This window comes from Castor canadensis, chromosome 3 (assembly GCF_047511655.1).
Source record: "Castor canadensis chromosome 3, mCasCan1.hap1v2, whole genome shotgun sequence".
Lineage (NCBI taxonomy): Eukaryota > Metazoa > Chordata > Mammalia > Rodentia > Castoridae > Castor > Castor canadensis.
Genome location: NC_133388.1, coordinates 188,263,084 through 188,275,508, shown reverse-complemented (window position 1 = coordinate 188,275,508; position 12,425 = coordinate 188,263,084). Strand labels below are relative to the sequence as shown.

Genomic DNA, 12,425 nt, shown 5'->3' with positions numbered 1-12,425 from the left:
GATTATAAACCTAGTCTTCAGTTTCTGTTCCCAGAATTATCCAGTACCTTACCAGGTGAGTCTGACATGTGAAATGAGAGCAAATGTTGGCCCTTTGCCTTTCCCCTCTTAACATTCCATCCAACTGTATTGATTTATAATGTAACCAATCTTGTGTTCATAGTCATGTGGGCAATTTCTAATAGTATGCTCTCATAAGCGATAGAGTATCCTTTGATCTTTGCACATGGGTTTTCATTTTTGCAAAATAAATCTTTAGAAATGGAATTACTCAGCTAATGACTATGAACATTGTCAGTTTTTATAGATTGCACCAAATTCACACATTCCCAAAGCAGTTATGAGAGTGACGATTTTCCCACAACCTAGCCAGAGAAATATGTTATCAAACAATTGATCGTTGGTAATTTGTTGAGGAAATTGTATGCTACTTCATATATCCATAGATGATGTATTCTCTAGTTTTACGTGTTAATAAACTTTATGTCACTGGAATCAGACATTTTGCTCAATAACGTATCTGCACTTATCATTTTGATGTATATGCTAATGGTTCATTTATTCTCACTGCTGAAGGGGATTTGATCATTTAAACACATTGCATTCAGATTGTCTCTGCTGCTCTGAGCATCTTGGAAATGTCCCCCAATTAGACACACGTGCAAATGCAGCTCGAGTGCGGAGTACAAGGTGCAGTTGAAAGGATGTGCAAATTCAACATTTATGTGCAAAGTCAAAGTACCTACACCAATTCACATTCCCACCAGCATCCCTGACTACTAGACTTTTCTTCTTTTTAGAAATAACCTGGTGGGTGCTCTCCACTGTGATTTTGTACTTACAGTTTCTAGTTCACTAATAAGATTGCACTTATTTTTATATTGGTATTTTCTCATCATTGAAAGATATGTTTGTCTTTTTCCTTGTTTTCTGTAGCATTACGTTTTCTTATATATTTATACGAATTCATTCTATAATGCAAAAATTATTTTTTACTGGTTCTATTTGTTGCAAATATCTTTTCTCACTTAGTAGATAAGGATTTTTCTATTTTATTTATGTTGTCTTTTGAGGAAATAGAATTTCTTAATTTTAATTTAACAAATGTCTTAATGTAGTCTTCATGCCTCTAGTCTTTGTGTTTTGTTTTAATAACCTTCCCAAGGTAATAAGAACATTCTCTTAGATTTGATAAAATTTGATAGTTTTGTATTTCATATGTAAAATGTTAGTCCACCTGCAATGTTTTTCAATTTATGAAGTTAAGCAAGAATTTACCTTTATTTTATTTTACTCAGGTGATAACAAATCTTCTTTACACCTTTTGTCCAAAAGGTCTCTTTTATCCTTAGACCTGCAGTGCTCATTGTCAAGTAAGAGTGTTTGTAGGCTCTCTATTCACATTCACTGGTCACTTTGTGTATCATTGTACAAGACTCATAGTGTCTTAATTGCTGTAGTATGACAGTAAGTGTCCATCTGTGCTACTGCAAGACTTCCCATGTTGTTCTTATTTAGAACTATCTTGTGTAGTTTTGACCTTTTGTTTGACCTTCCTTATAAATTTTAGGATCATCTTGAATTTCGCTGGATGAAAACAACCCACTGACCAGTACTACCAAAAAAATTACCTACTGAGATTTGGGATCTTTACTACAGCAATTCTTTCCTATCCATCATATTATATAAACCCTACATCTATTTAAGTCTTCTTTGATTGCTTTAAATTAAGTTTCATTATTTTCTCAATTTGCACATATTTTAATAGGTATTTTTCTGTGTATCTTGTAGTTTGGTAATGTAGTAATGTGTGTATGTATGCATATATGTGTATATGTATACATACATATAATATATACATACAATATATGTATACATACATACATATCTGTATAGGTAGATGATGAATGGATAGATAGATAGTAGATAGATGATGAATAGATAGATAATAGATGATAGATAGATAGATAGATAAATAGATAGATATGAAAGTTCACTTTCTCTCTGCTATGGACCCATGGATATATTGGAATACAATTAATGTTTTATTTTGATTTAGCATCTTTGCTAAACTCTTACTCATTCCAAGAATTTTTCTGTAGAGATTTTGGGGTTTTCCATAGGGGCAGTCATTTCATCTACAAATGATGACTACAGTTCTTCCTTTCCAAACTTTACTCTGTAATTTTGGAGGAGTTTGTTTGAATCTTGGTTTTGTTTTCATTTTGTTGTTGTTGCTGTTGTCTGTTTCATTGAGGTGGCCAGGACTTGAGAACGATGTTGAATACATCTGGTAATAGCATCTTGATCTTTAAGTAAGTATTTTCAACCTTTTACCACACAGTAGCAATTTGCTTTAGGTGTTTTTTTATTCATTTATGTAAATGTCCTACATAATAGTTAGGAACATTGACTCTAATCCCAGCATTTTTGTTTCTTTCTTTTTTTCTTTTTTGAACTCAGGGCCTCACCGCTTGCTAGGCAGGCCTTCTACGACTTGAGCCACTCTGCCTGCTCTTCAGCATTTTTAAATGAAAGGATATTTGACTTTTTTCAATACATTTTTCCTAACACAATGGGATGACTATATGTTTTTTTAAACTGTTACTAGGGTTGATTGTATTCATTGATTTGACAATAGTAAACTATCCTCACATTCTTGGGAAAACTTTAGTGTAGTCAAGTTGAACTATGCTTTCTATGCATCATTGGCTCTATTTGCTATTACTATGGTGAGAATTTCAGAAATAAGAATTTCCTGTTATTCACATTTTTTTAAACAAATTATATTAGTTTTAGTACTAAGTTCATGCTAGACTTAACCAGCTGTGGTGATGCACACCTGTAATCTCAGCAATCAGAGATTGAAGCAGGAAAATGGTGAGATGCAGGTAAACTTGGGCTACATAACAAGATCCTGTCTCAAACACACAAATGAACCAAAAATCAAGGTTGTATGAGTCTTATAAATGGAGTGGGGGAATATTCTTTATTTTCCATTCCCTGGAAGTGATGAAATATTTAAATTATTTATCTTAACAGCTTTCAATACTCATCCTTAAATTCTCCACCTTCACATCTTATGTTATGAGACATTACTGATGCTCTATATTGAAAAATGGGAAGTGGAAGGTAAAGGAGTAAGGGAGAGTAATGGAAGGGGTTAAACAGACCAAAGTAAAGTATACCCACAGTGGACATAAGTTGAGACATCACTTTGAAGGTCAACTTAAATATTAATAATGAAAACCAGACTGTAAAATTGGTACAGTGGGAGGGGGTACTAATGGGAGGGTAGAGGGTGAAGGAAGGAGATGAAGGTGATAGTATATGGTAGACGGATTTCATATACCTATATGAAACAGAACTAAAAAAACCTTTTGCAATTGCTTTAAGTTGGGTGGGGAGGGGGTTTAGGGGGAGAGATGATGGGGCAATGTAAGTTTCTGTACAATATAAGTCTAATAGGAATTGTCACTATGAATCTTCCCTGTATAACAAATATATCCTGATAAAAATTTATTTAAAAATAAATTATTTATCTCACAAGGTTTGTTGCTTCCCTTGTGGAAACATTTTTAGTTATGAGTGCATTTGTTTACTTTCCATCCTTTTTTTTGAATTCGCTTCAGTAAAGATGTATTTTCTGAACCACTTCAATTTCATTTAAGATGTTATTAGCACTAAAGTTTATAGCTATTTTCATTATCTACTATATTCTGAGATATCTTTGTCTAATATTCTATTCTTAAATTTGTTATTTGTATCTATTCTCTTTATTAAGCTTGTAAGAAGTGTTTATGTCTGCTAGTTTTTTAGAGAATAAACTGTTGAATTTATTGATCATCTTTATCATTATTTATTCTTGTTTCATTATTTGTTGGTTCTATTTTGCTATTTTTTCTTATACAAACACTGAGTTTACTCTAGCTTTTGTTTGGTTTGATTCGGTTTTGCTACTCCTTAAGTTTAATAGCTAGCACATTCCTTTTCAACCTTTTTGTTAATAAAGCATTCATGACTATAAATTATTAAGTTTTGTTCTGTGGTATTTTCCTTATTGTCAGCCATAGTGAATCCATTGTGATAGATTCCTAGATTTGTGAGTTCTTTGGAAATACTTTTAATTTCTAAACACAAGGTGTTTTTCTACATTGCTTTGTAATTTGACTACATTTTACTCTTCCACTATGTTTACATGGTTCTGGGTCTCTGAAATTTACTGAGGCTACCTTCATAAGATCCTATTTTATAATTTTTGTATGTGCCTAGAAAGAATTTATACTATGCCATTGTTAGATATTATGTTCCATTTCAAGGTTGTTAACAACAAGAATAGTCAAAATATCTTTGTATTTCATGAGGGTTTTATCTACTTCATATATTAAGTGCTGAAATTTGTTAAAATTGACTCCTATGACTGTAGATTTATGAATGACTTCATAGATTTGTACCATATTTTTATTGTGTATTTTAAGACTCTGTTGTTAAATGTGTCCAGCTTCAGAATTTCTATGTCTTCCTGGTAAATTAAACCTTTTACCATTTTATAATGGCCCTATGTATCTCTAGCAATGCTTTTTCCTTTAATTTGTATTTATACAACAAAACCAACTTTATTTTATCTTTCGAGCTTTTATATAAGTGTATTTTAGAAATATCATTTATAAATAAAATACAGATTATTTATTTGCCCCTAATCTTAAAACTATTCTCATAATGAGAGTAGGGCCCTCTATATGTGAAATCTTTTCCTTTTCAAGATTCCTTTTGGTGTTTGATATTTTGGTGATGGTGAGTACAGGCATATTTTCTTCACATTCAGTCTGTGTGAGGCTTTTGGGTTTCTTGAATCTGTAACTGTGTGCCTTTTTAAAATCTGTAAAATTCTTATTTCTTTAAACAAAGTATTTTCGCCACATTCTATTTTCCTTTTCTTTCTGAGAATCTAATTCTATTCAAGTTAGGCCTTTTAATATTGTCATACAGTTCACTGAATCTTTTTTTAAAATCTTTTTTTGTCCAGAATGGGAATTTTCTATTGATATATCCTCAAGTTTATCATTTCAGATCTAATAGTGTGTGTGTGTGTGTGTGTGTGTGTGTTCTACTGCTATAGTTATTTCCTGTCTTTTCATTCATTGCTATAATACTCACCTTTATATCATTGAGCAGAGTTATAAAAGCTGCTATTATTTTAATCTGTTAATTCCAACATCTGTATCAGATCAAAATAGTTGTCCTTTGATTATCTTTTCTCTTAATAATGAATCACATTTTAATAAGTAGTACTATATCATATGATTTTGTGTTATGCTCAGACCATTGTTAAGGCTACATGGTTAAGAAATGGAGATTTTTGTTTCATTTTATTTTTGCAGGTGATTAGCTTGGTTGGAATCAAATGAAAATCTTTGCAACTTGGGCTGTATTTATAGTCTCAATTCAGTGGTTGGGGATGTGGCTCCATGGTAGAATGCTTGACTAGCATGCACTAGGCCATGGGGTTAGCCCCTCGCACTGCAAGAAAACTAAGCAAATCTCAGTTTTGTTCTTTCATCCTTGACTCAATAGCTTGCTGTCTATCTTGTGCATGTGTGGTTCAAAGAAGGGTTCATAGAAGACCTTCAGGCTCCCACTCACTGACTCTCTTGTTTTGGGATTCTCTCCTCACTTTCTAGCCACTATAGCTGTTCTTTGCTTCCTTTGGACATCTGGAGTTTTAACTACCCTAAATGGAAAAACTGTGACTTACCCTCATGCTAAAGCCATAAAATCACAGAAATTCATACTACACTGTTCCTTCCCTCAATATGTCAACTCCCTTCCAGAATCTGCTTTCTCTGCTTCAGTAGAGAACAGTTTGAAAGAGGGCAAAAGTGAAAGTAGGAAGCCTGATTCAAGAGTCTAGCAAGGAAATTTCCACACCTACTCAATAGAATAATGAAAATAGAGATGAAATAATGTTGTATCTTTTCTTGAGTTAGAAACAAGACTTCAGTTCTACCCAAGAGGACCTGAGAACACTGACACCAAAATACACTGCTCACTGAATTCCTTTTCTCTTCTTGTTGGTCTCTTCCTCTTTTTTCCACCTAACTCCCAGCCTATTAAAGGTGTTAATTTTCAGCTAGTTAAGGAAGAAAGTGAGAAAAAGAGAAGAAGCCAATAAGACCCCCACCTTCTTCCCTCAGCTTTCCACTCCTGGTTCAGGCCTAAACTTGGAAGGAGGAAACTTTAAATTGGGCAGAGTGGTCAAGAAAAGTCTCTCTGAGAGGGTGGTTTTTGACTCAAAATCTGAATGGTTGTGGTTTCATTAACATGCTACAAAAATATTTGCATTACTAATTAAGATTTTCTTCTGCAATTATATTTATTTATTCTCCTTGCCTCCAAACAGCTCTTATTTTAACCACCTGACCAGGCTGTGTTTGAAATTTTCTCCTAGGTTGTGGCTCAAGCAGTGTTATTCATGTGTATGAACACAGCCGGAATTTTCATCAGTTACCTGTCAGACCGGGCCCAGCGCCAAGCCTTCCTGGAGACACGGAGGTGTGTGGAGGCCAGGTTGCGCCTGGAGACAGAGAACCAAAGACAGGTACCAACTGGAAAGGCTGTGTGTCCCAGTTATAACCGAGCCAGTCTCTGAGTTACAGGTACCAACTGGAAAGGCTGTGTGTCCCAGTTATAACCGAGCCAGTCTCTGAGTTACAGGGACTTTTCTTTTTCTTCCTTCCAAACCCATCCTGATTAGCAGGTGTTCTCTCTAAGTTCGTGTCATGGATTTCAGAGTGTAAAATGGTTATGTTAGACTTACAGGTCAAAGTATTTTGGTCTTATCTTTCATACATAAAGAGACCTAAAAATAGCTATTGTCTCAAATATTTTTCTCCAAAACAAAAGTAGTTTTCAAAAGATAAAGAGTGTTCCTATCAGAGCCATTAATATTTATAAAATCCATGCATGTGATTGCTTCTAATAATTGCTCAAAATTTCAAGCATGTGTTGGAAATTGGTTTTAGAATCAACAAGAAATCTCCTAAATTTATATGTTCCTGATAATTCCATGCACAATAGCCACATTAGTTATACCATCCCAGTCTCTTTCTTAAAGTTTTGTTTTATTTTATATGCTGTAATAAGCACACTTGCTATTTTACACTTTATGCACTAATGGTGTGAGAAATTACAAAGTAACTGTGAAAAACTCAACATTTTCTTCATGAATAATTTGATCAAATAATCAGGATAGCATGAATCTTTGAAGTAAGTGAATCCAGGTATGTGTGATATTGGATGAGGCAGGCGGGCTGTGTACAACTTGCCAACTCACCTCTCACTGCTGTATGTACAGCTGGGGGCACAGAGGAGACCACTGAACTTTTAGATACTTCATTGACTTCACAGGATTCAGAAGAGGGAATTTCTCAGTTGAGGCCTAAAACAATTATGGAACCTCATTAAATGGTTTTATTTTAGCTCCTTTGAATAGCTCTTAGAATAGTTTAGAAATACAATTTCCAAAAAGAAAGCACTTTGTACAATATACATGAGTATCTCCCAGGATTGTGTATTATGTTCCTTTGCAAAACAGAGCAGTTGCCAGACAGGCACATCACTTTTCCATGGGACTTATGCCAATTCAGAGAATACAGCCTTATTAATAATTTATTCAACTGTTCTTGATACTCCGTCACAACAAGAACTGCATTGTGGGTGAGCTGTCCAGGATGCCTTTTATGCAGTGTTTATGAAATATCAGAGATACTGACAATTATTGCCCTATATCCTTAACAGTTTTCTTCTTTTTCCAAGCTTTAACTTTCGATTCCAAGAACCTTGGAATCTCTGTGATCTCATAATCTAACATGGTGGGGGGAATCTTCCACTGTCCACCCTAATCTCAATTTATGTTTAAGTTGGTAGAAGGAAGAAATAATAATATAGAAGTGAGAGTAAGCGGCAACTCAAATGTAGTGAAAAGGCCACTAGAATTTTTGTCATAACTCTGTTACTTCTTAGTTGGGCCACCTAAGTCACTTAAATCTAAACTCTCAACCAATAGACAATATATTCCTATGTGGAATTGTCACAATGAATCCACCATGTACAACAAACATATCCTAATAAAAAAATCAATGGAAAAAATTACCTAGAATATGTAGACAATGCAAAAAAAAAAATCTCAGCTATCTAAACTCCTCATCCATTCACAGGCAGTACCTTTCTCTTCCTCATTGTATTTGCTTCAAACTGTATAATGTGTGTAAGGAAATACAAAATTATAAGTCAGTCTCATTGTTTTCATAGATGAAATGCCAGAAAAAACTATAATTTAGTAGGAGATTCTTTGTTCTGAGGATGGAGTAAAATATGCTGGGGGGGTCAGTTTCCTTGTAGTCCTCTGTTCACAACAATGACCAAGTATTCCTGTCATATTTACTAACCTTCCTTCCTCTAGTACCTAAGATAGCTAGCTCTGGATCATTCACTTCTAAAGTTACTTTCCACTGACATTTGATCTCTGATGATGGTTTCCATTTTCCTTGACAAATCCTCAGTAGTAGATAGGCAGTGAAGTTTAACAGGGAAGACAGGCCTTTAAATGAGACTGCTCTGGATTTGAAATACTTGCTTAATTACTATTTTAGTGAGCTTGTGCAAGCTCTGAGTCTTCATCTCTCTATCCATAGCAAGAGGATAATAATATCCTGCCTGAAAATTCTCTTTAACAGTTCGAAATGGTGTGTGCATTGCCCTTGCAACTCGGTTGAGTGTTTCCATTAGCATTATTGTGTATAATTATTTATATGAGTCAGCCAATATAGCTCAGTCCCAAGAGGACTCACTTGAGAAAAATATTATGAATTGGCTTATCTCTGTTGAAATAACCTAGAGTTATTTACATGGAGGTAAATAAGAAGATACTTATCTTTAGATATACAACAACTGGAACTTATCATTAGACTCCATCTGTAACTTTTAAAATATCATGTGTCATTGACAAATTCATCCCATTTACCTCTTATCAGAGCAAATTATAATTTCTATACCCTACAACAGAGACATTGTAAGAGCCTAAATAACAAATAGCAAATGACTTTTCCTTGGATAATTATCCCAAAAGATAGCAAACACCATTTCTGCAATTATAACTGCATAATCAAAACAGTCATATTCTAAGGAAATGAGTAGTTTTGTGGAATTTTTTTGAGCATTGACTTTATCTTATGGTAGAATACAAAGGAAATATTTAAATGATTTATTTTTCAGCCTTGACTACATTTATTTATTGAGGGCTGATTATGTGTGCAGAACTCTCCTGGGCATTGGGAATATAATGGTGAATAGTGAACCATTCCAAGCCTAACAGAATTTATCAACATGGATGGCAATAGCGCAGGGGCTGATAAACTGAAGGTTTATCATTGGCTGCCTCAAAGAAAATTTGCCCAAACTGACATGGGAATGACATTTAGCCCAGTGGAGAAGTAATGAAGGTCAAAAAACACAAGAAAGCATCCTGAAGAGAAAATAACATGGGAAATTATGAGTATTCCCATGACCACTCATTTTTTTAATCTATCCAGCCACTCTTTATCATTATTATTATTAATTATTATTGTTGTTCTGGGGGTACCTTGTGACATTTGCAAAAGTTCTTTCAACATATCACCCCCTCTATATCCAACCACTGTTACATGCTGTAGATAGACAAAAAAGTCTCACTTTTTACTTTACATGGGAACTGGAATTTGAGTAGAATTTTAATTATAGAAACAAAGAGAAGAAAGAAATTTGCAAAGATACTGATAAGATAAATCTTATCAAAGATCTGTTGCAAAGTAGGTTTTCTCTGATATCCTCCAGAAAATTATGTACTTCAATGGATCACTGCTCATTTCTATCTGATAAGAAACACATATTGAGTGTTAACTATGTAGCAGGAATTATTTGAAGCACTGTATATACCAGAGTGAACAGTCTAGTACAAATTTGTATTACAACACATTACACTGGGTCTCCACCTTTACATATTTATTTGTTAGGACAAACTGTGAGGTCCCAAACTATGTTTCATGTGTCATTCCTCTATATTAAACCATCTAGAAGTGCCTGAAAACCATTGTGGAATATATGATTATAAATAACTGGGATCATCAATATTTAATAATGGTTTCTAATTGTTTTTCCAAATAAAAAATTTCAAGCAGTAGCTAGAGGGTAAAGGTACAACATGAACCATGCTTCCTCTTGCTTGGTGGTTCCCATCACTTAATGAGATGCCTGAGGTCCTGGAAACAAGTCTATTTCCTTGGATAACCTGAAATTGCATGCATAGTTCTCGAGGTCAAAGAACCAGAAAATATTAAGACCTTTCTCCAATGTCTTTTCTGTACTAGGTTTTTAACTAAGCTCTTAGAAGATGACTCTCAACTTCATAACATCTCACCTTCCCTCCCACAATAGCTGGCACCACACCCGGCAGAAACTATTGAATGGGCCCAAATGCTGACATTTTTACTGTAGATGATTGGCTGTAAGATGTGCACCACATTCCCTTTCTACTGGGAGGCAAGAACTTTGCTGTCTTCTTCTCTTGATGCTTCCTCCTCCTCTGCTTCTCCCTTCTACTTTTAAATTTTATTACCAATGGCAGCTAGCATTAAGAACAATAATCATCTCCTATCTATTCCCTTGGTCTCCAGCTCTCCTCCAGTCTGTTCTCCATCCAGTTCAGAGCCAGTGCAATGTAGGTGTCAAGAGAAATTCTTCAGTGTCTGGAAGATTTGAGTCCCAGTCCCACATCTCACACTTTCTGGTTGTTGGAATTTAAGCAAACTGCTCCCCTCAAGAGGCTTTGATTTTGTGGATGTAAGATGAACACATTGATTATGCCTTCCTACAAGGGAAGGATTAAGGACAAACATTTTTTAGTTCAAGGCAGAGTGACTGCTCCAGGAATATTAGAGAGGCTTCTGTGGTGATGACACGTTTGTCAGTTGTTATTTCTCTCTGCAGGATAACCCACTGGTGACAAGGTTCAAATTCAACCTTTTTATTCAATATGCTATCTGAATAACTGGTTCACACCAATATTGAGCTAACTCCATGCATAACCCAACAGATCCTCCTACTATCTAGCCTCTCTTCTCTCTCCTTGAACTCTTCCTTACCCTCTCATCTCTCATGATGCACCAAATGAGCATGATCCCCTAAGCTATGTCATGGTTCCTTCAGCCTGGAAGGTCCACCTCCCTCCTACTGTGTTTCTACTGTTCTGTTCCAGCATCCCTTTCTCCATGAGACTTGTTCTTACCTCCCAGATAGAGTTGAAATGCTTTTCCTGTGTTCCCACCATGTCATAAGAGTTAGCTCTATTACAGAATGTGTCACATTTTATTGACATTTACCAGTCTACATTTCTCTCATTCCATGACCACTACAAACTAGATAAAAGCATCTATTCTCTCTAATTCTTCTGATTCTCTGGTACTTATCTACCACAGTAGGTGGAATATAAGCTCTTTTGATTAATATTTATTTAACTGAATTATATTAAACTTATATATTGGCTTCTGGCCTCACTCCTACCTACATTGAATGCTGTAATAAAGCTTTCTTTACAAAAGTAAAGAGACCAATGCCCATTGTCATCCTGCTTGAAAGCTTAATGCAGAGAGAACTCTTACCCAATTCAGGAGATGCTGGGATGGGCCTAGCAAGCATCTTAAACAGACCTGCTGGGGAATTTTCCATCTGGAAGCTACATCTTGGAACATCTGTCTCTGGGGAGTTAGAGTCTAATTATTGTGGCTTTAGTAATCCCATTTCTCCTCCCAAATGATCTAAATGGCCCATATTTATTTTAAATATTAAAATGAATTAATTGTTTTTCTTTTAGCTTTGAGAATTGTATAAACTTCCTTATGGTAATCATGGCATTTCGAACTGTCTTAGAAGCTCTAGGGGCACTGGAATGAAGTTTCTGATGCTACCATATGTTGCAGCAGCAAGAGATTCTTTTTAAATGTAACAGATGTTTTAGCTGTGCTAAAGCAAATATACTTAACTTAAATATCTTTGTTAGGCAATATCAGTGTGACCTAGTGATTCGGACAATAGATTGAGTGCGAAAGTTGGGTTTCCTACTGAGTTCTGAATGGGGTTGTGTGATTCATATTCATATCTTGTAGCATGTAGGATATTTTTTAAATATATAGATATTATTAAGTAATAAGGCAGAGTTTTATCATTCATTCATTCTAGGAAGAGTCAATTATGATCTAAATGTGGCAGAACCTCAGAATATTCTTTCATGTTCTTGGTAGAACATGTAGTTTGCTTTTGGTAGTATAGCCATTTTCACATTATTGATTCTGCCCATCCATGAGCATGGGAGATCATAAAAAAAAGAATAAATG

At 34.9% G+C, this 12,425-nt stretch overlaps 1 protein-coding gene across 3 annotated transcripts in view; it reads left to right on the top strand.

The window, feature by feature from the left end:
• The window catches only part of Adcy8 (adenylate cyclase 8), a 220,362-nt gene that overhangs the window by 40,504 nt on the left and 167,433 nt on the right, over positions 1 to 12,425 (top strand). For all 3 annotated transcript variants that reach the window (XM_074069234.1, XM_020154145.2, XM_074069233.1), the window contains exon 2: positions 6,449 to 6,598. In XM_074069234.1, the coding sequence (XP_073925335.1) occupies positions 6,449 to 6,598 (150 nt within the window). The remainder of the gene's footprint in view (positions 1 to 6,448; positions 6,599 to 12,425) is intronic.